Below are 24,351 nucleotides of genomic sequence, written 5' to 3'. Positions count from 1 at the left end.
TGATGGGATACTGCCTCTTGCTCAGAATAATCACCTGAGAGAGCATGAATTCAAATTGAGGAAGGACAGATGTAGGATAGATGTGCGGAAATTTGCCTTTAGCCAGTAGGTAGATGGTTGGTGTGAACAGACTTTCATCCCTTGTTGTGGAAGTTGATAGCCTAAATAAATTTAAGGCTCAGCTGGACCTGTATTTTGAACAAACAGAGGGGTGAAATGTAAGGGGTTTTTTTTTTTTTTTTTGGCTGATGCTGCATAAGCTTGCTTTCTTGCATCATATGCCTCTACTAATGCTAATATACCATCATCAATATCATTTATAAATACAGAAAACAACAATGGACCCAACACTGAACCCTGAGGGACTCCACTAATAACATTAGTCCACAATGAGCAGGGTCCATTGATTACCACTCTCTGTCTCTTCCCACTCAACCACCCCTTTATCGATAGCAGCAATTTGCCTACAATGCCACACTGCTCCAATTCGTGCAGCAGTCTTCCATGTGCAACAGTATCAAAAGCCTTTCGAAGATGCAAATATATGATATCAAAATTATTCTTTGCATCTAGTTCCTTTGTGACCACATCACAGTATCCAATCAAATTGGTCAGGCAAGACTTTCCCTTAACAAAACCATGCAGTGTCCGAGCTATAACTGAAGTCTTGTCTAGATAATCCTGCAGTGCTTCTTTAACCAGTGCCTCCATTAATTTTTCTGGAACAGAAGTTAAACCACAGGTCTATAATTACTTGTGTTGTCCTTTGATCCTCCTTTGTGAATTGGGGTCACATTTGCACATCTCCAGTCCATGGGTACCTCCCCTGAGTCCAAAGAAGCTCTAATAATTATGGCTAAGGGTTTATTTACTTCCTTTGCTGCCTGCTTTAATATAACTGGATAGATCCCGTCCACCCCGGGTGCCTTTTTTAATGTTTATCTTCAACAATTTCTCCTCCACTTTCCTCAGTTATTACAAACACATCCAGCTCACTGCCAGTGTTTAATTCACCTCTGGCATTCCCCTCACTGAATAACTTTTCATGGATGAATGGAGACGCAAAATACTCATTTAGTTTGTTAGCCACCTGAGCAGGATCAGCAACAGTTGAACCATCAATATCCTGTGGACCAATCTGATTCACCGCTTTCCTTCTAGAGTTTACATAGGTAAAGAACTCTTTCCTATTTTTCTTTGCATCCTTTGCCAAGGATTTCTCATAATCTGCCTTTTGCCTGCCTAATCTCCTTTGTGACTTGGTTACAGACCAGCTTGTATCTATCATAGGCTTCCATGTCACCCATTAATTTATACGTATCCCCTGCATTTTTCTTCTCTGCGATATGTCTCATCAGTTCATCTGACATCCATTTATTGTTCAGGGTTTAGGCCTAAACCCTGAACAATATTTCTTAGTTGGTATATAAAGCCTAGTAGCTTCCAAGATAAGTTCTTTGAATGCTTCCCATTTTGAATTTGCTGTTGGTCCCACTGTATAGAATTTAAATACTGTCTCAGACCATCGTAGTCGGCTTTACAAAAGCAAAAACCCTTCCCTTTACCGCTGATGATAGTTACCTCTTTGAGTAAATCCCACTTCAGCACACTGTGATCACTGCCACCTAGTGGATCCTTTATCTGCAGATTCTTAATGCATGAAGAATCACTACTGATAATCAGATGTAGAAAACAATCATCCAGTAAATCCACAAAAGCCTTGCTAGTGTGTGAGTGACCAACTCACAAATTCCAGTCAATATCTGGGAAATTAAAATCCCCCATTATAAGACTCTCTGATTTACTGGCCCACTCTATTTCCCTGTACAGTTCCTTATTATACTCATCAGAGTCATTAGGCCTATAACACACTCCTACTCTCAATTTTGATCTTCCAATGCTTATGTTACACCAAACTGACTCGACACTGCACTGTCCAGCGATGTCGACTGGCTTCACTTCCTTCCTTGGATTTTATGTGTTTCTTAACTAATAGTATAACCCCTCCTCTCTTCCTGTCTTGTCTATCCTTCCTGTACACATTGTACTCCCCAAATTCCAGTTCTGCATTCCTTATATCTGTGTGACACAGTGTCTCTGATATCCCAACAATATCTGCCTTTGATGTTTTGAGCAATACCTCAAATTCATCAAATTTATTTACCAAACTCCTAGCATTGGTGTACATGCATACATACACCTGTTCCTATTCTTAGTTACCCTAATACACCCCATGTGTTTACTTGTACCGCAATGACTCCCAGCAGTCTCTGAAGTACCCTGCATCTTGTTTTCCAGGCTGCTGCTCATCCCAATAGAAGCAGTGCAAGAATCACTTTCACCTCTGCCAGTGGCTACTGTTAATCTATTGGTCCTTGTATACCCTCAAGCTAGCAGTTTTCCAACCCACCTAACACTGCATCGATAGCATCAGCAAATATTCTTGCACCCTTTCTATTTAAGCATATCCCCTCCCTATAGAAGCAGTCTCTCCTGTTAACAAGTACAGACCAGGCTGAAAAAAAAATTCAACCCCTTGAGCTTTGCACAATCTTTCCAGGGCCGAATTGATCGACAAGGCTCTCATCATATAGTCCCTCCTATCGTGTCTGGGCAGTATTGCAGACACTTTCAAATTCAACCCTAATTCAAGGCTTTTTTTCAACAGTGACCTGTACTTTTTAAGTAATTCCGCCAGTGTCCTACTCTTAATATCATTAGTGCCAACGTGTACAACAATATCACCCTTTGTGCCTTTAAAAGATGATGTCTGCGCTACAATGTCATCAATCTACAATGTCACCTATCCTCGTTTCCCTGACAATAGAGTCACCAACAACTACTAGTTCATGTACGACCAGTGCATTCTGCCTTGGGGGTTGCCACTGTGTTGCGTGATGATCAAGTGCAAGTTCTGGCATTGACGTAGGCAGCTGAGAGCTTGATGGGCCCCTCACTTTAGATCCTTCGAGGGCATCCACCGTCCTTCAAGCTTTCATATAGGCCCATAACAACACTGAATTGTCGCCTCATTTCCTCACACTCCTTACATCTTGCGCACACAAAAACATCCCCCCCTGGCAATATCATGTCCCATACCTGATTGTCCACAAACATCAAGCAAGCAGTGCATTTTAAAAGGCTGTGATTCAGAGGGCAACTGCCCCCCCCTCAGTTCTTCTCTTCTGAGCCACAGCACTCCATTTAGCTTGAGCCTTTTGCTTTGCTGCTGTGGTCCGAGTCATGATTCCAATTAAATTTCATTAAATTTCAATTTCAGTATAAAATTATAACCCTAAACTTGTAACTCTATGTTACTCAGCCGTAAAAACTTTGCCTGCACAAGGCTATTCTTGTTCTCATATTGAAATACGATAGCTTGAAAATGAATAGCAAAACAAAAAATGAATAGCAAAATATTAAAACGTTTCCCACGCCGACTTGAGGAATTTTCCCACACTCAGTGAAATTTTCTTGCACACTAATTTAATCGCAGTACAGTGAGTTGTTACATAGTTCCGAGATCAACATTTCAAAAAATGATCAAGTATATTGCTTGTAATATTTGCATTATATGTATTTATCCAAAGTCTGGTCATCACTCAGTACAGTATTAGACATTGTGCGTAACGGACGGTTTAATTGAACACTGTATCGTAATTAATGAAACCAATGCAGTTACATTTTCGAAGAGTTAATAATGGCCGATAAGAATGAAAAAGCAACAACGTCTGGGAAACGAATCGATTCTGGTCAATGTCAAGCAGATGTGTGCCATAATTTAGGACTAGCAAGTTTAACTGTAAAAACAATTATAAAAAAAATTCAAGGAGCTAAAACTTTCAAAAAAAAACTTAAAATTATTGAAGAGGGGTATTATGTGTTATACTTCTCAACAAGTTTTTAACATAGATAAAGCTGGACTTTTGTGGAAACGAATGCCTAAAAGAAGTTTCATATTGAAAGAAGTAAAAAACATGCCAGGTTTCAAAGCGGCAAAGGATCGGTTGACTTTATTGTTGGGTGGTAACACTGTGGGGGATTTAAAATTAATATCCCTTTTAGTTTGTTTGGAAGAGGGCCAAAGTTCAAGCCAAAATCGACACATTTTTCATGATTAAATTCATCAATTAAAATAAATCAATTAAAATCAATTTAGATCAATTAAATGATTTTAATTGGAATTTTAAGTTTAATTTTACCCCATAGTAAGTAGTTACCACAATTATATACGTATGTAATGCAGAATATTTTAATGTACAAATATTTGAATATTAAACATTTTGAACCGACATTTGTGCATCTTTTCACTACCGTTTATTATTGATTAGGAAATATCCTATGGCACCAACCGCAATTCACAAATATATATGTTACCTTATGGGAATACGGCGCTCGCTTAGCGCTCTGTTTTTCCGGAACGAATTATCAGCGTTAAGCAGGGGTCACCTGTACAGCACTAAGTAAACATAGCACTTTATAATCTGTTATTCAACACACCCTGTAATCAGATATTTCTGTTCACTTTTGTTGACATTTTTTTGTTGACATTTTTTTGAGGGTTGTAAAATCAAAACAGTAAAAAAGGATGTGTCAATCAAAAGCAAAGTACATGGCATGCAGAAATTACATTCCCTCCCATCCAATTACTTCTGTTCCAGTGCCTCTACAGCCAGGAGCAGCAGTGCGTAGCACACGCTTCTTGATTAAACCGGGGTTCGAGCCCATGACAACCAAATACGGAGGATGCGGAAAGGTCAGGGAATGACCACAGCATATCCCCGGAGTGATATGGCCTTAGTTGCTAATGCTCCTAAAAAAAAAAAAAAAAAACCTTCTATTCTTTCTAAAGTAATGGAGAAATCAATTAACCACCAATTCAAATTACCTAGAAACCTTCTGTCTGATCAACAATTGATAGTATGGATTCTGCCAGTGTTGATCCACTGGTGATATTGTGGTTTACGCTACACATCTATGGACAAATTCAATGGAAAAGTTCGGTGAAAAACAAGCAGTTGCTCTTGACATCTCAAAGGCTTTCAATTATGTTTGGCATAAAGGTCTTCTAAGCAAGCTTCCATCTTATGGTCTACCGACTGTTTTTTGTAATTGGTTATCCAGTTTTCTCTCTGACTGCTCACTGAGGGTGATGGTAGATGGCTCTCTGTCATCTAACATCTCCACTAATGGTGGTGTCCCTCAAGGTTCAGTTCTTTCCCCCCACTCTTTTCCTCTTGTATATTACTGACCTTCATCGATTTATCAGAAATCCTATCCATAGTTTTGCTGATGACAGCACATTGCATTCCACTTTCCAGTTTGAGAAACCTCGCCCTGCTCAATCAGCTTCAACTTCTCGAATATCACTACCAATTCCTTAAATGCCGATCTCCAGTGAGGCAAAGATAACTTAGTTGATTTCAATCCTTCTAAAACTCATTCCTGTCTTATATCTCGCAAAAAGGAGTCTTCTGCTCCTATGCTTATCTTTGGTGACACTCCGATTTCTAGGCAAGGTGATTATTATTAGCCATACGGTGCAAGGAAGCCTGAGGCTTTTGCTGCACCAGCCAAAAAAAAAAAAAATTCCTGAGAGAGATAGTCAGAAATAGAAGGAAATCACCGAGAAAGAGAAGAATGACAATATCTAGCTCAGGACCCTGGGTGTGCCAAGCCCATACTCACCAGATGTGAGCCCCTGATGATATCTCTCTTTTGGGGATTATCCTGACTTCTAATCTCTTTTGGCTCAATCACATTTTAAATATTGCTTCCTCTGCATCTAAAAAACTTGGTTTTCTCTTTTGCTCTTGGTGTTACATTTCTTCTAAACAGCTGTTCACTCTGTACAAATCACAACTTCACCCTAACATGGAATATTGTTTCCACACCCGGGGTGGTGCCCCCAAAACCTTTCTCAAGCTTCTAGATTCCATTAGGAAAGGGCAATTAGGTTAATTGTTGATCCATCTCTAACAGAGTCTCTCCACTCTCTGTCTCATAGACAATGAGAGGAACAAAGAGGTTCTCTTACCAGAAGAGGTTTAAATTCTGTCAGTTGCAGCATCTGGAGGCTTGGCACATGCAAGGTGTTCTGATTGAGGCGTACAAGCCTTGAATGGTTTCAGCAGGCTCAATGCTGATGGGATACTTCCACTTGCTGAGATTAATAACCTGAGGAGGCATAGATTCAAATTGAGGACAGACAGTTGTAGAGTAGATGTGCGCAAGTTTGCTTTTTGCCAGCGGATAGTTGATTGCTGGAACAGACTTCCATCTATCGTTGTGGAAGTTGATGGCTTAAATAAATTTCAGGCTGAACTAGACAAACATTTGGAGTGATCAGATTGGTGAAATGGGAAGGGTTTTTTTTTTTTTTTTTTTGGGCTGATGCTGTATAAGCTTTCTTTCTTGTATCATATGCCTTAAACTAATGCTAATCTAATTTCTGTACATTCACAATATTGTCCATTCATACTATGCATATGCGTAAGAACAAATGAAGTTTAATACTTCAGTTACAAATATGACATATGGATAGCCTATGTGATATGTAAGGGGAAAAAATAAATAACTGCCAGATTTTTATTCACCTGATTTTAATGAAATTTTGAACAGCTTGATGTTTGTCAAGCTGTCCAAAAGAACTAAATATAAAATTTCACAAAGATCATTCCATTCGGAAGGATTGTTACATGTGGACAGAGTTGGAGAAACATGGTAAAGACAATAGATGCATTGTACATATATATGCAAAGGCAAATAAAAATAATAAAGATCTTAGTAATGAAATCATATACCATGTTAAAAAAAATTTTAAATTGTTGTCTTGGAAATGTTTTGGAATATAACACAGTGGGTATGATTATGATAATAAATTTTTTTGACTAGCAACATTATATAAGTTTCTTTGAGTAATAAAAAGCATCATAATTATAAATACAAAATATTTATTTATACATTTCATCCATAATTTAAAAAAAAAAAAAAAAACTATCCATATAGAAAAGGTATAAGTCACCTTCCAACTTTTTGAGAAAAGATGCAGATACAGGAAATCCAATATTTGCCATCTTGAAATAGAGTGTTCCACAATATCTCGGTATATTAGTTGAAATGCTTTCATTTTGCATATCAGGATATTCAGCATGAAATACATCAAGTTCTAAAGTAGTATGAACGGCTTCTTTCCCCTGTCTGCAAATGAACTATTTTGCAGTAATGAGAATTTTTTTTAAATTACTGTTTAAATATTTAAATGTTTAATGTTTAAATATTAAAGTACTTTTATTATTATTATTAGCCATATGGTGCAAGGAAGCCTGAGGCTTTTGCTGCACTAGCCAAAAAAAAAAATTCTGAGTTAAAAAGAAGTAAAAGGGAATTTTAAAAGAAGTTAAAAGTCTGAAGTAAAAGGGAATCGCCAAGAAAGAGAAGAATGATGATATCCAGCTCAGGACCCTGTGTGCCAAAGCCCATACTCACCAGATGTGAGCAGCTTTTTTCCCCTATCTGCATATGAACTATTTTGCAGAAATGAGAATCATTTTTTAAAATTATTTATATAGTCTAATTTTTCTTACAATTTTTCAATTTTCACAAATGCTATTGTTTAAAAAACATTATGGGAATCAGTAGCGTAGCTACCGTTTTTCGGGCCCATAGGCAATTGCCTTGCCTGCCTACATGGTAGCTAAGCCACCGATGGGAATTCTGTTGTCTCAAAACTTTACTAGACATGCAACAACTTGTATCATCGAGATTCACTAATATTTGTAAAATTGGACGAATGCTAACTTATTGTGATTTTCTCTTGTAGAGAATCTGTGTCCTCATTTTGAATTTAAATCAATGTTTTGAATTTAAACCAAATAAAAATAGAATAATAAATATAATATATATTAGGATATTAAGAAATATTAAAATTGTATTTTTTTTTAAGTCAGCAAATCTCTTTTAAATATTAAAATTATTTAATATTTAAAAGAGATTATATATTTTTCAGAAATAACTGCATCCACATAAGATGTAATCAGAATAGATGGAAATTATTTCAAAGGCCTGCTTAACGATGGAAGAACCTTGCAACAAGACAAATGAATAAAAACAAGCTTTGACCCTAAGTCCATGCATGGCAAATTTACTTCCATTATACTTCCAATTATGTGCCATGCATTGACTCAGGGTCAAAGCTTGTTTTTTATTCCTTTGTCTTGTTGCAAGGTTCTTCCCTCTTTAAGAAGTTCTTTGAAATAATTTCCAACTATTCTGATTACATCTTGCATGGATGCAGTTATTCCTGAAAAATATCTCAGGTAAGAGATTTCCTTACTTAAAAAAAAAAAGAAATAAATAAAATTTTAATGTTTTTTAATATTCTGTTTATTATATTTATTATTCTATTTTTATTTGATTTAAATTCAAAAAAGGACACAGATTCTCTACAAGAGAAAATCACAATAAGTTAGCATTTGTCTGTTCAACATTTCACAAATGCTTGATTGCGAAAATTGAAAAACTACCAAAAGATTTCTATTCCCAGTATCAATTCCGCTTCAAAATATTTTGAATTTCTCAGAAAGCTTAACTGATCTTAAAAAAACAAAAAAAAAAAAAAAAAACACTCTAAGAACAAATATTAATAATAAAAAAAGTTCAAAGTGCATTCTTAATGAAGTACACAGAAAAATAAATGAAGTTAGCAATACAGAACTCTTTCACAGTGCATGGTTTTCTTCAATGTTCATAAAGAAAAAAAATTCAGCAAAAAAAAAAAAAAAAAAAGAAGCAGATACCTGATTTACTACCTTTACTAACATTAAGTTTATGTCAATATATATAGTTTCACACATCTTTTCATAGTTTTTCAGCTGCTTTCATTATAATTTTTGAGAAGCAACCAAACTAACTGATCAAAAATTAATTGAGATGCGCCCCCCCCCCCTTCTCTAACATAAGAAAAGAGACACCAAGGGTAAATTTCAAGTTTCAGGATAATATGGATTTTGGGATTTGCTATTTTTACTATTGTTTATTTCACTGAAAAAGAATAGAAATATCAAGTATTAAATTTTACTGATGAAGGAAAATGGGCCTGTGGTACTCGATTCCATGATTAAAGAGTAACAATACAGCATTATCCAGTGACAAAATTTTTAATAACTAAGTATGGAGCTTTCAGGGTAAATGAACTCCTTCAGAAAAAGATGTATACAAAATACTAACAAAATATAGACGTTAGAGACAGAATTAAAATAAAATAAATACCAAGTGAGTTGTGCATGCTCTAATGCACACATGGCTATGTGATTGAACATTATTCACTAGATTTGCGCTCATTGTTCTTCACGGACGAGTGTGAGTTTGATGCCAGCATTTGTCGAGTTTCAAGACTGTTGATTCCAAGACACGGTGTAGTCTCGTACCCTTGCAGTGATTCAAGGCTTTTGGACAACATGATATGTTCAATGATGCTAGCCAAAGGCTGTGAAGGAAGTGTCGGGATTGGTCAATCACTTCACATGTTCTGCGATTGCAGAGTGGTCAGTGTCACCCAGGCAAATTGATCTGTCATGTTTAGCAAGGTGATCCTGAAGGCACCTATATTAGAGCTCTCCCCAATATAGCAACTGCCGCAATCATTGCAAGTTATGCAGATACTACTCCATTATGTAAGAGGGGGCAATGGATGTCTTAACGTTCGAAACCAGAGAACGTAAGCTCCTACCAGGGAGCTGTACGCGTTTTATGTTGTATTCGCAGACGATTTTAGAAATCTGGTTTGATGTGCCCGGATAGTAAGGAATAGAGGCAGTAGGTATAGTCACGTGAGGATGACATTCTCGGATGGGTCATAAGCTCTTGCGCTTGTAGAAAGCACTTGTCTAATAAATGGGTTGGGTACCCACAATTGACTAGGTCAGTTCTTACTCTGGAAATCTCGGTACACCTAGCTTCCTGTGAGCTGGAATGGCTCCAAGCTCGAGAGAATAGAGCGCGTGCAGTGCTGTTTAGATTGTAAGGTGTGTGGGCTGATTTGTATCAATCTCACCAGTAGCATTTTCTAGCTTAATTCATACTCTTTGTCGTCAAGAAAACCGCATATATGATGCTTATCGTAACGGACAACAGCGGAAATTTATTAACTTAACCAGAGAAACTCACTCCTCAAGAGCAAGCACTCTTCCTACTAATAATAATGCTAATTGCGTTCTGAATTTGAGCAGCAACCAATTAACCTCTCAGCAGATTGACGTTCTTACCTCTGGTTTAAAATTCAGCGTCATACCGTCAAGACCACCAATCACACAAATCGCCATGGGAGTAGAGACAACCTTAGCGAACCTCCCTGAAGAGACTGCTAATGACAACCGCTTCAGAACGGCCTCCATCCTCTGATGCACTCAACCAGTGAGCTCCAACTTCAACCGTCGACAGCACCTCTAGTGGGAAACTCTGTCCATACAGTCACCAACAGTGAGGAATTCATTCGCCTAACTAAAGAATTCACGGTTCCTGACAGTGAGATCATGGCGTCCTTCGATGTTGTCTCTCTGTTTACATCCATTCCCATTCAACAGGCCATTAGCTGTACCAGGCGACTTCTGGAGAATGACCCAAGCCTACTGAGCAGAACATCGCTATCCACAGAGGACATCTGTGCTGCCCTAAACCTGTGCCTGTCAGGCAGCATCATTACCTTTGGCAATTCCCTGTACAAGCAAATACACAGCTATAGGCACCTCCTTGTTAGCTCCATTGTTGCTAACATCGCTATGGAGGAATAGGAGGAACAGATATTCCTGAGCCCACTTGTACTGATTGCAATGTGGTGCAGTTACGTCGATGATATTTTCACCATCATCCCACGTAGTTCAGAGACAGCACTGTTAGAGTACCTCAACTCCTTATCACTGTTCATACAGCTCACTGTAGAGTTAGAAGTGAATGGGTCCCTTCCATTCCTGGATGTTCGAGGGAAAAGAGTGGGTCCACGATTGGAAACCTCGGTGTACCGTAAGCCAATGTGGTGCTAGCAGTTTACCAAATACAGATCAGCCCACACCCCTTACCATCTAAACAGCACTGCATGAGCTCTATTCTCTCAAGCTTGGAGCCATTCCAGCTCAGAGGAAGCTAAGCGAACTGAGATTTCAAGAGTAAGAACTGACCTAGTCAATTGTGGGTACCCAACCCATGTATTAGACAAGTGTTTGCTTGCTACAAACACAAGAGCTTATGACCCATCCGAGAAGGTCTTACACGCATGACAATATACCTGCCGCCTATATTCCTTACTATCCAGGCATGTCAGACCAGATTTCTAAAATCCTCCGCGAGTACACCATAAAATGTGTACAGTTCCCTGGTAAGAGCTTATTTTCTCTGGTTTCAAATGTTAAGACTTCCATCATCCCTCTCTTATGTAGTGGAGTAGGTATACCGTGTAACTTGCAATGATTGCAGCAGTTGCTATATAGGGAAGAGCTCTAGATGCCTTCAGGATCGCCTTCCTGACCACTCGGCAATCATGGAACATTTCTGGCCTACACATCATGACCTTAACCCCAGATGCAATTGTGAAGTGATCGACCAATCCTGACACTTCCTTCACAGCCTTTGGCTAGTATCATTGAACATATCATGTTGTCCAAAAGCCTTGAATCATTGCAAGGGTACAAGACTACACCCTATCTTGAAATCAACAGTCTTGAAACTCAACAAATGCTGGCAACAAACCCACACTTGTCCGTGAAGAACAATGATTGCCAATATAGTGAATGTTCAATCACACAGCCATGTGTGCCTTAGAGTATGCACAACTCACTTGATATTTATTTTATTTTAATTCTGTCTCTAACATCTATATTTTGTTAGTATTTCGTATATGTCTTTTGCTGAAGAAGGGGTTCATTTACCCTGAAAGCACCATAATTAGTTATTAAAAATTTTGTCACTGGATACGCTCTATTGTTACTCAGTTTTACTGATATTGTAATTATGCAAAAATCACCACAATTAACTGTTCAACAATAAATTAACAAATTTTATTTATTCTTAAGATAGGAAGAATTCTTAAGATAGAGTGAACAGTATATATCCTGTCATACTAAAACAAAGCTGCATGTGAATGCATCATCCCATTGGGGATGTTAATATTATGATCATCAATACACTGGGAGGATTCCCCTCCCTGTATGTGAAATGTGTTAATGTCTCCTCAATCTACACAGGAGTTACAAAAGATATGATGTGCAACTATTGACCAGCTTGACTTTAGTGGTGTGTAAGGTTCTGGAGTCTCTGATTAAAGATACAATACAGGTCCATCTCATAAGGAATAGTATCCTTAATGGATCACAGCATGAAAGAGAATTCTTGCCTAAACAATCTAGTTAATTATTATGGTGAAATCTTAAAACAGTCAGATTCAAGAAATAACTTTGACATTATTTACCATTATCTTGATATAGGATTTGATAGATTTACCCATGAAAGATTATTATATAAACTGGAGAAAACTGGGATTAATGATCCCAGTTTGCTCCAGTGATCTTTCATTGGATCAAGGGCTGGCCAAAAGATAGGAGACTGAATAGTCATAAATGAACATACCTCAGTGTGGATCAGTGTAGCTAGAGTCCATCAGTAGATAATTAGCTAGTTCAATTTTTTGTCTTTGTTTAATGACAGTGATTAGCATTATGGTAATGTTAATCAATGTTAGCATTAGCATTAAATTATAAGTATATTATAGACGTAGTCAAGCTCCTTGGTTTATTTGGAATTTAGATAGTGATTTTGAAAGTTAATTAATACTTAGTGTCTGTAAATTTTCTATTCGTAACTTGCTGCCATTGTTATATGATACAACATATATAACGAATTACACAGCGTACTATTTAACGCAAAACTAGATAGCGAAACACGTAGCACTGTATTAGAAACTTTTAGCTCAGTATAGTAGTCTTATCAATTAATCAGTAAAATTTATTAATCTTATTAAATTTCATTGTCAATTAAATTGTTGTTGTTATTTGGTTTTTAGGAGCATTAGCAACTAAGGCCATATTGCTCCGGGAATATGTGGTGGTCATTCCCTGACCTTTCTGCATCCTCCGTATTTGGTGGCGATGGGCTCGAACCCCGGTCTAATCAAGAAGCGTGTGCTACGCACTGCTGCTCCTTCCCCACCTGGCTACAGAGGCGCCAATTAAATTGTACTTTTTAACTAAATACATATAACGACCTAAATTTACAAATGTAACATTATAAATTAATAACTTGACAGGAGACACAAAAGTCATAAAACGTAACTTGGAGATAATACTGGATACTGAAATACACACACACACACACACACACACACACACACACACACACACACACACACACACACACACACACACACACACAGTATATAGTGTTATAACTGCATTTGAATATAAGTTTAGGGTTATATTTTTGTATTGAAATTTTATCTGAAATTAAATCGAAATCATGATTCAGACCACAGCAGCAAAGCAAAAGGTTCAGGCTAATGGGAGTGTTGTGGCTTACGGAAGAACTGGGGGGGGAAGTGCAGTTGTCCTCCGAATCACAGAATTTTGAAATGTACTGCTTGTTTGATGTTTGTGGGGCAATCAGGAACGGTACATGATATTGCCAAGGGGAATGTCTTTATGTGTGCATGATGTAAGAAGTATGAGGAAATCAGAAGCCAACTCAGTGTTGTTCTGGGCCTACATGAGAACTTGAAGGACAGGGTGGATGCCCTCGTAGGATTTAAACTGAGTGCCCATCAAGCTCTCAGCAGCCCACATCAAAGCAAGACCTTGCACTTGAACATCACACAACCCCCAAGTCAGAATGCGCTGATCCCAAAGTAACTAGTTGAGTTGTTGTAGGTGACTCTATTGTCAGGGAAACGGGGAACATATTGTGCAAAAAGGATAGGTGGAGCAGGACCAGGGTATGTCTGCCAGTGGCAAAGGTTGATGACACTGTGCAGATATCATCCTTGAAGGACTCAAAAAGGTGATATTGTTGTACACGTTGGCACTAATGATATTAAGAGTAGGAGACCGGCAGAATTACTTAACAAGTACAGGTCAATGTTGAAAAAAAAAGTTGTGAGTTAGAGTTGAATTTGAAAGTGTCTGCAATTCTGCCCGGACACAATAGGAAGGTGTATATGATGAGAGCCTTGTTGATCAATTCGGCCCTGGAGAGATTGTGCAAGGCTCAAGGAGTAGAATTTTTTCAGCTTAGTCTGTTGCCTGTTGACAGGAGAGATTGCTTCTACAGAGATGAGGTACACTTAAATAGAAAGTGTGCAAGAATATTTGCTGATGCTATCGAGGCAGAGTTAGGTGGGTCAGAAAACTACTAGCTTGGGCGAATACATGGACTAATAGATTAAGAGTAGCCGCTGGCAGAGGTGAAATTGATTCTTGCACTGTTCTATTGGAATGAGGAGCAGCCTGGAAAACAAGATGCAGGGGATTGAAGAGACTGCTGGGAGTTATTGCGGAACAAGTAAATACATGGGCTGTGTTAGGGTAGCTAAGAATAAGAACAGGTGCATGTATACTTGCGTGTACACCAATGCTAGGAGTTTTGTAAATAAATTTGATGAATTTCAGGTGTTGGTCGAAACATCAAAAGCAGATATTGTTGGGATATCAGAGACGTGGTGTCACACAGATATAAGGAATGCAGAACTGGAATTTGGAGAGTACAATGTGAAGAGGAAGGTTAGACAGGATAGGAACTGAGGATGGTTTATGTTATTAGTTAAGAAACACAAAATCCAAGGAAGTACAACCAGTTGACATGGCTGGCTAGTTCAGTGTCTAGTCAGTTTGGTGTGTCATAAGCACTGGGAGATCAAAATTGAGAGTAGGAGTGTGTTATAGGCCTAATGACTCTGATGAGTACAATAAACAACTGTACAGAGAAATAGAGTGGGCCAGTAAATCAGATTGTCTTATAATGGGGGATTTTAATTTGTGGGTTGGTCACTCACACACCAGCAAGGCTTTTATGGATTTATTGGATGATTGTTTTCTACAGCAGCATGTTTGGGAGGCAACCAGAGGGAGTAATACTCTTGATTTGATTATCAGTAGTGATTCTTCATGCATTAAGAATCTGCAGATAAGGGAACCAACTAGGTGGCAGTGATCACAGTGTGCTGAAGTGGGATTTACTCAAAGAGGTAACTACCATCGGGGGTAAAAGGAAGGCTTTATGCTTTCGTAAAGGTGACTGCGATGGTCTGAGACAGTATTTAAATTCTATACAGTTGGACCAACTGATCATGTTAACAACAGCAAATTCAAAATGGGAAGCATTCAAAGAATTACTCTTGGAAGTTACTAGGATTTTCATACCAACTAAGAAATATTATTCAAGGTTTAGGCCTAAATGGATGTCAGATGAACTAATAAGACATGCAGCAGAGAAGAAAAATGCATGGGATACATAAATTAATGGGTGACATGGAAGCCTATGACAGATATAAGCTGGTCTGTAACCAAGTCACAAAGGAGATTAGGCAGGCAAAGGCATATTATGAGAAATCCTTGGCAAAGGATGCAAAGAAAAACAGGAAAGAGTTCTTTACCTATGTAAACTCTAGAAGGAAAGGGATGAATCAGATTGGTCCACTGGATATTAATGGTTCAACTGTTGATGATCCTGCTCAGGTGGCTAACAAACTAAACAAGTATTTTACATCGACATTCATACGAGGAGTTATTCAGGAAGGGAAATGCTAGAGGTGAAGTAAACTCTGGCAGTGAGCTAGATGATTTTGTAATATCTGAGAGGAAAGTGGAGGAGAACTTGTTGAGGATAAACATAAAAAAGGCACCTGGGGTGGATGGGATCTATCCAGTTATATTAAAGGAGGCAGCAAAGGAAGTAAACAAACCCTTAGCCATAATTATTAGAGCTTCTTTGGAATCAGGGGAGGTACCCATAGACTGGAGATGTGCAAATGTGACACCAATCCACAAAGGAGGATCAAAGGCTGACACAAGTAATTATAGACCTGTGAGTTTAACTTCTGTTACAGGAAAATTAATGGAGGCACTGGTTAAAGAAGCACTGCAGGATCATCTAGACAAGACTTCAGTTATAGCTCAGACACAACATGGTTTTGTTAAGGGATAGTCTTTCCTGACCAATTTGATTGGATACTATGTCAGATGAACTAAGACATGTAGCAGAGAAGAAAAATGCATGGGATACATATAAATTAACAGGTGACATGGACGCCTATGATAGATATAATCTGGTCTGTAACCAAGTTATAAAAGAGTTTGGAAGGCAAAGACAGATTACGAGAAATCTTTGGAAAAGGATGCAAAGAAAAACTGCAAAGAGTTGACTTATGTAATTTCTAAAAGAGGATGAATCAGATTGGTCCACTTGATATCAATGGTTCAACTGTTGATGATCCTCCTCAGGCAACTAACAAACTAAATGAGTATTTTGTATCTACTTTCACACTTGAGGAGTTATTCGGGGGAAGGGTGGTGAATGCCAGTTGTTGTTGTTGTTTGGTTTTTAGGAGCATTAGCAACTAAGGCCATATTGCTCTGGGATATGCGGTGGTCATTCCCTGACCTTTCCGCATCCTCCGTATTTGGAGGTGACGGGCTCGAACCCCTGTCTAATCAAAAAGCGTATGGTACGCACTGCTGCTCCTTCCCACCTGGCTACGGAGGCGCCGGTCAATGCCAGAGGAGAATTATTAGGTGGTAAATGACTTTCATCAACCGGTGAAATACCACCACTTTGCTTATTGGAGGCTTGAAGTGGTGAAATCCATGTTTAGTCTCTGGAGCATAGTTTCCAGCATCCCCCTCCCCCCATACTTCTCCTTCAACCCATGCACGCTACTAAGTACTATAGGTTTTGATACCTTTCGTTTTCATAAAATAAAAAAAAATAAAAAAATAAAGAATTCAACTCTGGCAGGGAGCTAGATGATTTTGTAATAACTGAGAGCAAAGTGGAGGAGAAATTGTTGAAGATAAACATAAGAAAGGCACCTGGGGGTAATGGGATCTATCTAGTTATATTAAAGGAGGCAGCAAAGAAAGTAAGCAAACCCTTAGATATAATTATGCGACCTTTTTTGGACTCGTGGAAGGTACCCATGGACTGGAGATGTGGAAATGTGGCCCCAATTCACAAAGGAGGATCAAAGAGCGACACAAGTAATCACAGACCTGTTAGTTTAATTTCTGTTCCACAGAAATTAATATAGGCTCTGGTTAAAGAAGAATTGTAGCATCATTTAGACAACACTTCAGTCATAGTTCATACACAACATGGGTTTCTTATGGGGTAGTCTTGTCTGACCAATTTGATTGGAAACTATGATGTGGTCACAAAGGAACTGGAAGCAAAGAATAATTTTGATATCATATATTTGGATCTTAGAAAGTTTTTGATACTGTTGCAAATGGAAGACTGCTGAACAAATTGGAGCAGTGTAGCAATTTGGAGGCAAATTGCTGCTATGGATAAAGGGATGGTTTGGGGAAGAAAACAGAGAGTGGTAATCAATGGACACTGCTCTTCGTGGGACTCCACACACGTCATTAGTGGAGTCCCCCAGGGTTCAGGGTTGGGGCTATTATTCTTTTCTGTATTTATGAATGATATTGATGATGGTATATCAGGCTTAATGTCCACGTTTTCAGATGATAAAAAGGTTGTCACGGTTGTTAATGACACTAATGACAGTACACTGCTGGAAAAGGATCTAGAAAAGTTGAACAGATGGACTGAGAAGTGTCAATTGAAGTTTAACATTGACAAATGCAAAGTACTGCATATCGGTAGAAGTAACCCCAGAGAAATGTACCAACTGTGTGGTACTACACTTAAGGTGGTAGAAAATGAAAAAGACCTGGGAGTAATTTGCAGTCAGATAAGAAGTTTTCTTGTTAATGATATATAGGAATTTTTCTAGCAGGGATAAGGAGGTGATTATCCCCTTGTATAAGGCAATGGTAAGGCCACACCGTGAGACCTGTATACAGGTCTGAAGGCCTCATTTTAAGTAGGATGTGGAGCTGCTGAAACAAGTACAGAGAAGAGCAACAAGATTAGTGAGGGGAATGAAGGGTTGCTCTTATGAAGAAAGGCTTAACTTTTGCAAAGTGTACAGTGTCTGGAGTAGGCACCTGCGAGGTGATCTGATTGAGGTGTATAAAGCCTTGAATGGTTTGAGCATGCTCAGTGCTGATGGATTTTTCCTCTTGCCCAGAATAATCGCCCGAGAGGGCATAAATTCAAATTGAAGAAAGAAAGTTGTAGAATAGATGTGTGGAAGTTTGCCTTTAGCCAGCAGGTGGTTGATTGTTGGAACAAACTCCCATCTGTTGTTGTAGAAGTTGACAGTTTAAATAGATTCAAGGCAGAACTTGACAAACATTTGGTTCCAAACAATGAGTGAAACAAGAAGCGTTTTTTATTTACCTTTGGCTAATGATATATAAGCTTGCTTTCTTGCATCATGTGTCTTTAACTAATGCTAATAGCCAAGCTAGAAGAAGGTTTTCCTTATTCCCATAAGGGTGCCCATTCAATAAAATAAAAGAGGGAAACACTAAACAAGAGTAATTTTCTTTCCAGGTTCAGAATAATATAAAAATCAGTGTTTCCTCAAATGGTTACAAATTTCATTTAGAAATTTTTTTTTGTAAATGATCCTAATAAGTTGGTGAAAATGTTATCAATAATTTAATCTTAAATGATTCAGGGAAGCAGACTTTTTCTATATCTACCAAAGAAAAAATTAAAAGATCTATCATTCATACCTTTCTAATGCTAAAAAGTGGCAATCAGATCCTGCTTTGAATTTCACAAAACTTTATGCCTCAACCGCTATGGTAAGAATTTCATTCCAATAATCTGCAACACTGCCCAAGAGGCAGTGTTGCAGATTTTAGATAATTTGTATGTGTTTGCATGTAGATAATTTTGTATCTGTTCTCTGCCTCTTCTGGCAGTGAATTATACATCTCCCATTCATTTTACTGATTTAGAGCCTTATATACTTTTATCACATTCCCCCAAAGTGTCTAGTTGCAAGGTTTTGCAGTCAGTTTCTTCTTAGTCATTCTTCATATCGGCATTGATTAGCACCCACTGCCAAATTGGTTTGAACTGTTGTTATAACATTTTCTGGAAGTTGGATGTTTTTTTTCAAGAGTGGCCTCTATACATGGACACAAAATTCGAAAAGGTGGTCTCAACATCATTGTATAGAAATGGACAATGATATCCTTTTCCCTACTTGCAAAGGTCATATATATCATGGACAGGATACTATGTGGTTTCCTATTTGTCTGTTTACATTGCATGGAAAATTTCATGTCTGTCTTTTTCAGTCTTTTTTTGTTGAGCCACTTTTAACTTTACCCCCCCCCCCAACCTTCTAATTATATCATGGATTTCTGATCCCTAGGTTCAAACCTTACATTTGAAATCATTCATGTTCAGTTATCATTTTACCATTTGTGCAACTAATTTATGTTGTACTGAAGCAAAAATTCCTGGTTCTGGTAAAACTGGTTCTGATGTAAAGGTAAAAAGCATTAACCATGCTTTTTACCTTTACATCATGAGTATACTTACAACTTCCTCTGCATGTTCTCATCAATGTCATTAAGCAAAGACAAAATATTGAACTGGCTAATTATCTATTGATGGACTCTACCAGCTACACTGATCCACACTGAGGTTATGTCCATTTATGACTATTCAGTCTCCTATCTTTTGGTCAACCCTTGATCCAATGAAAGATCACTGGAAAAAACTGAGATTAATGATCCCAGTTTTCTCCAGTTTATATAATAACCTATATAATAATCAATATTAAATTTATTGATCTTATTAATTTAAAATATCATGCCCCCAGACCAGAGCAGCAAAGCAATGGGCATAAAGTGGCAGGAGTGCTGTGACATAGGGGAGAACTGAAGGGGGTGATTCTCCAACGCATCACAGCCTAAAAAAAAATTTGCAACTTGTGAAATGTTTCCCGAACTTTCTGGAACAGAACATGATCTAGCCAAGGAGGACCTCTTTGTGTGTGCCAGGTGCAGAGAGTGTCTAGAAATTAGGCATCAACTCAGTGTTCTACTGGGCATCTATGAGAGTTTGAGGTGTAGGGTAGATGCCCTCGAAGAAATTAATATGAGGGGCCTGTCAAGTTCTCTGCTGCCCAACTCAATGCCAGAGCTCACTCCTGGGCATCAGGCAACACAGCGGCAATCTCCAAGGCAGAATGCGCTGGTCCCAAAGGAACTAGTTATTGTTAGCAGCTCTATTGTCAGGGAGACAGGGAATATATATTGTGGAAAAAGGATAGTTGGAACAGGACCAGAGTATGTCTGCCAGGAGCAAAAGTTAATGACGTTGTAAAGCATATATCATCTTTTAAGGGCACAAAAAGTGATATTGTTGTATGTTGGTGAGGTTGGCACAATGACATTAAGAGTAGGAGATCTACAGATTTACTTAACAAGTACAGGTCAATGTTGCAAAAAAGTCGTGAGTCAGGGCTAAATTTGAAAGTGTCTGCAATTCTGCCCAGACACGATAGGAGGGAATACATGATGAGAGCCTTGTCAATCAATTCGGCCCTGGAGGGAATGTGCAAGGGTCAAGGGGTAGAATTTTTTTCAGACAGGTCTGTACTTGTTAACAGGAGAGACTGCTTCTACAGGGATGGGATACACTTAAATAGAAAGGGTGCAAGAATATTTGCTGATGCTATCGAGGCAGTGTTAGGTGGGTCAGAAAACTGCTAGCTTGGGGGGATTCACAGACTAAAAGCTTAAAAGTAGCCGCAGGCAGAGGTGAAGGCGATTCTTGCACAACTTCTATTAGAATAAGTAGCGATCTGGAGCAAGGGGTGCTGGGGGTTTCAGGGACAGATGGCAGTCATCGTGAAACAGGTGGGTATATGGGATGTGTTAGGGTAACTAATAATAAGGATAGGTACATGTATACTTGCATGTATACCAATGCTAGAAGTATAATAAATAAATTTGATGAATTTGAAGTGTTGGTCAAGATATCAAAGGCAGATATTGTTGGGATAGCAGAGATGCAGTGTCACACAAATATAAGGAATGCAGAACTAGAATTTGGGAAGTACAATATGTATAGAAAGGATAGACAGGATAAGAAGGGAGGAGGTGTTATGCTGTTAAATAAGAAAACCATAAAATCAAAAGAAGTGCATCCAGTTGATATAGATGAACAGTGCACTGCTGAGTCAGTTTACTGTGACATAAGCACTGCGAAAGCAAAAATAAGAGTAGGAGTGTGTTATAGGCCTAATGACTCGAATGAGTACAATGAATAATTGTACAGAGAAATAGAGTGGGCTAGTAAATCAGAATGAATTATAATGGGGGATTTTAACTTCCCAGATATTGACTGGAACTCGTGGGTTGGTCACTCACACAGTAGTAAGACTTTTGTGGATTTATTGGATGATTGTTTTCTGCAGCAGCATGTTCGAAAGGCAACCAGAGAGGGTAATACTCTTGATCTGGTTATCAGCAGTGATCATTCGTGTATTAAGAATTTGCACATAAAGGAAACACTAGGTGGCAGTGATCACGTGTACTGATGTGGGATTTACTTAAAGATATAATTACCATTAGGGGTAAAGGAAAGGGTTTTTGAATTTACAGTTTTTAAATTCTGTACAGTGGGATCAACTGACGATGTTACCAACAGTAAATTCTAAATGGGAAGCATTCAAGGAATTAATCGTGGATGCTACTAAAAGTTTCATACCTATTAAGAAATATCGTTCAAGGTTTAGGCCTAAATGGTTATCAAATGAACTAATGAGACTTGTGACAGAGAAGAAAAATGCATTGGATGCATATAAATTATCAAGCGATTCAGAAGCCGATGACAGATATAAGCTAGTCTGTAATCAGGTAACAAAGGAGGTTAGGCAGGCGAAGGCAGATTACAAGAAATCTTTGGCAAAAGATGCTAAGAAAAACAGCAAGGTTTCTTTATTTACATAAAGTCTAAAAGGAAGGGGATGAATCTGATTGGTCCACTTTATCTTGATGGTTCGACTGTTGATGATCCTGCTCAGATAGCAAATAAACTGAATGAGTATTTTGCATCTACATTCACACATGAGGAGTTATTAAGGTTTGAAAATGGCAGAAGGTTATCAAATTGTAGCAGGGTGCTTAATGATTTTGTAATAACTGAGAGCAAAGTGGAGGAGAAATTGTTGAAATTAAACATAAGAAAGGCTCCTGGGGTGGATGGGATCTATCAAATTATATTAAAGGAAACGGCAAAGCAACTAAGCAAACCCTTAGCCATAATTATGAAAGCATCCTTTCACTCAGGGGAGGTCCCCACAGACTGGAGATGTGCAAATGTATTCCCAATTCACAATGGGGGATCGAAGAGTGACACGAGTAATTACAGACCAGTTAGTTTAACTTCTGTTCCGCGTAAAATAATGGCGTCACTGGTTAAAGATGCATTGCAGGATCATCTAGACAAGACTGCAGCAATAATTCAGACACAGCATGGGTTTGTTAAGGGAAAGTCTTGTCTGACAAATTTGATAAGATATTATGATGTGGTTACAAAGGAACTGGATGCAAAAAATAACTTTGATATCATATATTTGGATTTCAGGAAAGCTTTTGACACTGTTGTGCATTGAAGACTATTGTACAAATTGGAGCAGAATGGTATTAAGGGTAAGTTGCTACAATGGATAAAAGGATCGTTGAGTGGGAGAAGACAGAGGGTGGTAATCAATGGGTGCTGCTCTTCGTGGACTAATGTTATTAGTGGAGTCCCACAGGGTTCGGTGTTGGGTCCACTGTTGTTTTGTATATTTATCAATGATATTCATGAAGGTATATCAGGCTTAGTGTCGAAGTTTGCAGATGATACAAAGGTTGGCAGGGTTGTTAATGACAGTAATGGCAGTGTGCTAGTGCAACAGGATCTAGAAAATTTGGGCAGATGGGCTAAGAAGTGGCAACTGAAGTTTAACACTGACAAATGCAAAGTACTGCATATGGGTAGAAGTAACCCCAGAGAAACGTACCTACACTGAAGGCGGTAGAAAATGAAAAGACCTGGGAGTAATTGTGCAGTCAGATATGAAGTTTTCTGAGCAATGCAGACAGGCTGCCAGGGCAGGTCATGGAGTTTTGTCAATGATATACAGTAAAACTTCCCTTTAACGGACAGCCATGGGGAACGAAATTTGTCCGTTAGAGAGAAGTGTCCATTAACAAGAAGTCTGAGGAAGAAAAAAAAAGAGAAAGAAAGAAAAATCGTCAAACGTTTAATGTAAAATTAAATTAAAATATATACAGATTTTGAACAATATTTTTGTAAATAATATACAATTATATACACAAGAGATAAAGAAAAATCGTTAAACGTTTAATGTAAAATTAAATTAAATTATATATAGATTTTGCACAATATTTTTGTAAATAATATACATACAATTGTACTATGCATATTATGACTTTATCTTAAGAAAAATACATACAGTAATCACTTATTTTCTTTTGCACCTTCTTCCGGCTGATAATTTTGTTTTCAGCATTTGTTTGGAGTGAAGAAACCATCGAAAGTCCTTCAGTGGCAAAAAACATATTTAAACAATTGATTTGTATGAACGCTTCTTCTATTTTCATTGGTGGTTCGTCGTTAATATGTTCTTCGACAGAATGACCTCCTTCCATTTCTTCATCCTCATGAGGAACTTCTTGAAAAATATCAATGATAATGTCGTTGATATCTAGAGCACCATCTTCTGTAGTGAAATTCGAGTCTATATCTTTGTAGCCAGAGTCACTTGTAGCTATCTTGTAGAAGTATCGTACATTATCAATAGATGTTGAAGTTCTTGTTCTTCTTGGTGCTTCACATTGCTGTTCACAACTTCAATTTTTGGCTTTGAGAAGCCAGACTTTACAAAACAGTTCACGACAGTTTGTTTTCTAATCATTTACTGAAGAGGAAATCCATTGAATCGCATCTAGGAGGCTGAGTTTCTTTGCAAGGTCACTCGCACATGTTACATCGTTCATGTTTGCAATGAGATGTCTTAAAACACGTTTTCTGTAGTGAAGTTTAAAATTTTTTATTATCCCTTGATCCAAGGGCTGACACTCTGCAGATGTGTTCGGTGGCAGAAAAACGATTTGAATGTTGGACAACACAATGTGTGGGTGATATGCAGCATTATCCACGAAAAGATTAATTTTTTTGTTTTGACGAATCATGTTTTGGTTAAAG

At 38.1% G+C, this 24,351-nt stretch overlaps 1 protein-coding gene across 1 annotated transcript in view; it reads right to left on the bottom strand.

Annotated features, from left to right (window-relative positions):
* The window catches only part of LOC150080982 (nephrocystin-4-like), a 470,434-nt gene that overhangs the window by 176,124 nt on the left and 269,959 nt on the right, over nt 1-24,351 (bottom strand). Inside the window, exon 17 of the mRNA XM_090380874.1 lies at nt 7,025-7,211. Coding sequence (XP_090237000.1) covers nt 7,025-7,211 — 187 coding nt within the window. The remainder of the gene's footprint in view (nt 1-7,024; nt 7,212-24,351) is intronic.

The sequence above is a fragment of the Mastigoproctus giganteus genome, chromosome 9 (genome assembly GCF_048544385.1).
Source record: "Mastigoproctus giganteus isolate SK-2022 chromosome 9, ASM4854438v1, whole genome shotgun sequence".
Classification (NCBI taxonomy): Eukaryota; Metazoa; Arthropoda; class Arachnida; order Uropygi; family Thelyphonidae; genus Mastigoproctus; species Mastigoproctus giganteus.
Note: the sequence above shows the minus strand (reverse complement) of the source record. Positions and strands in the feature narration are given on the sequence as shown.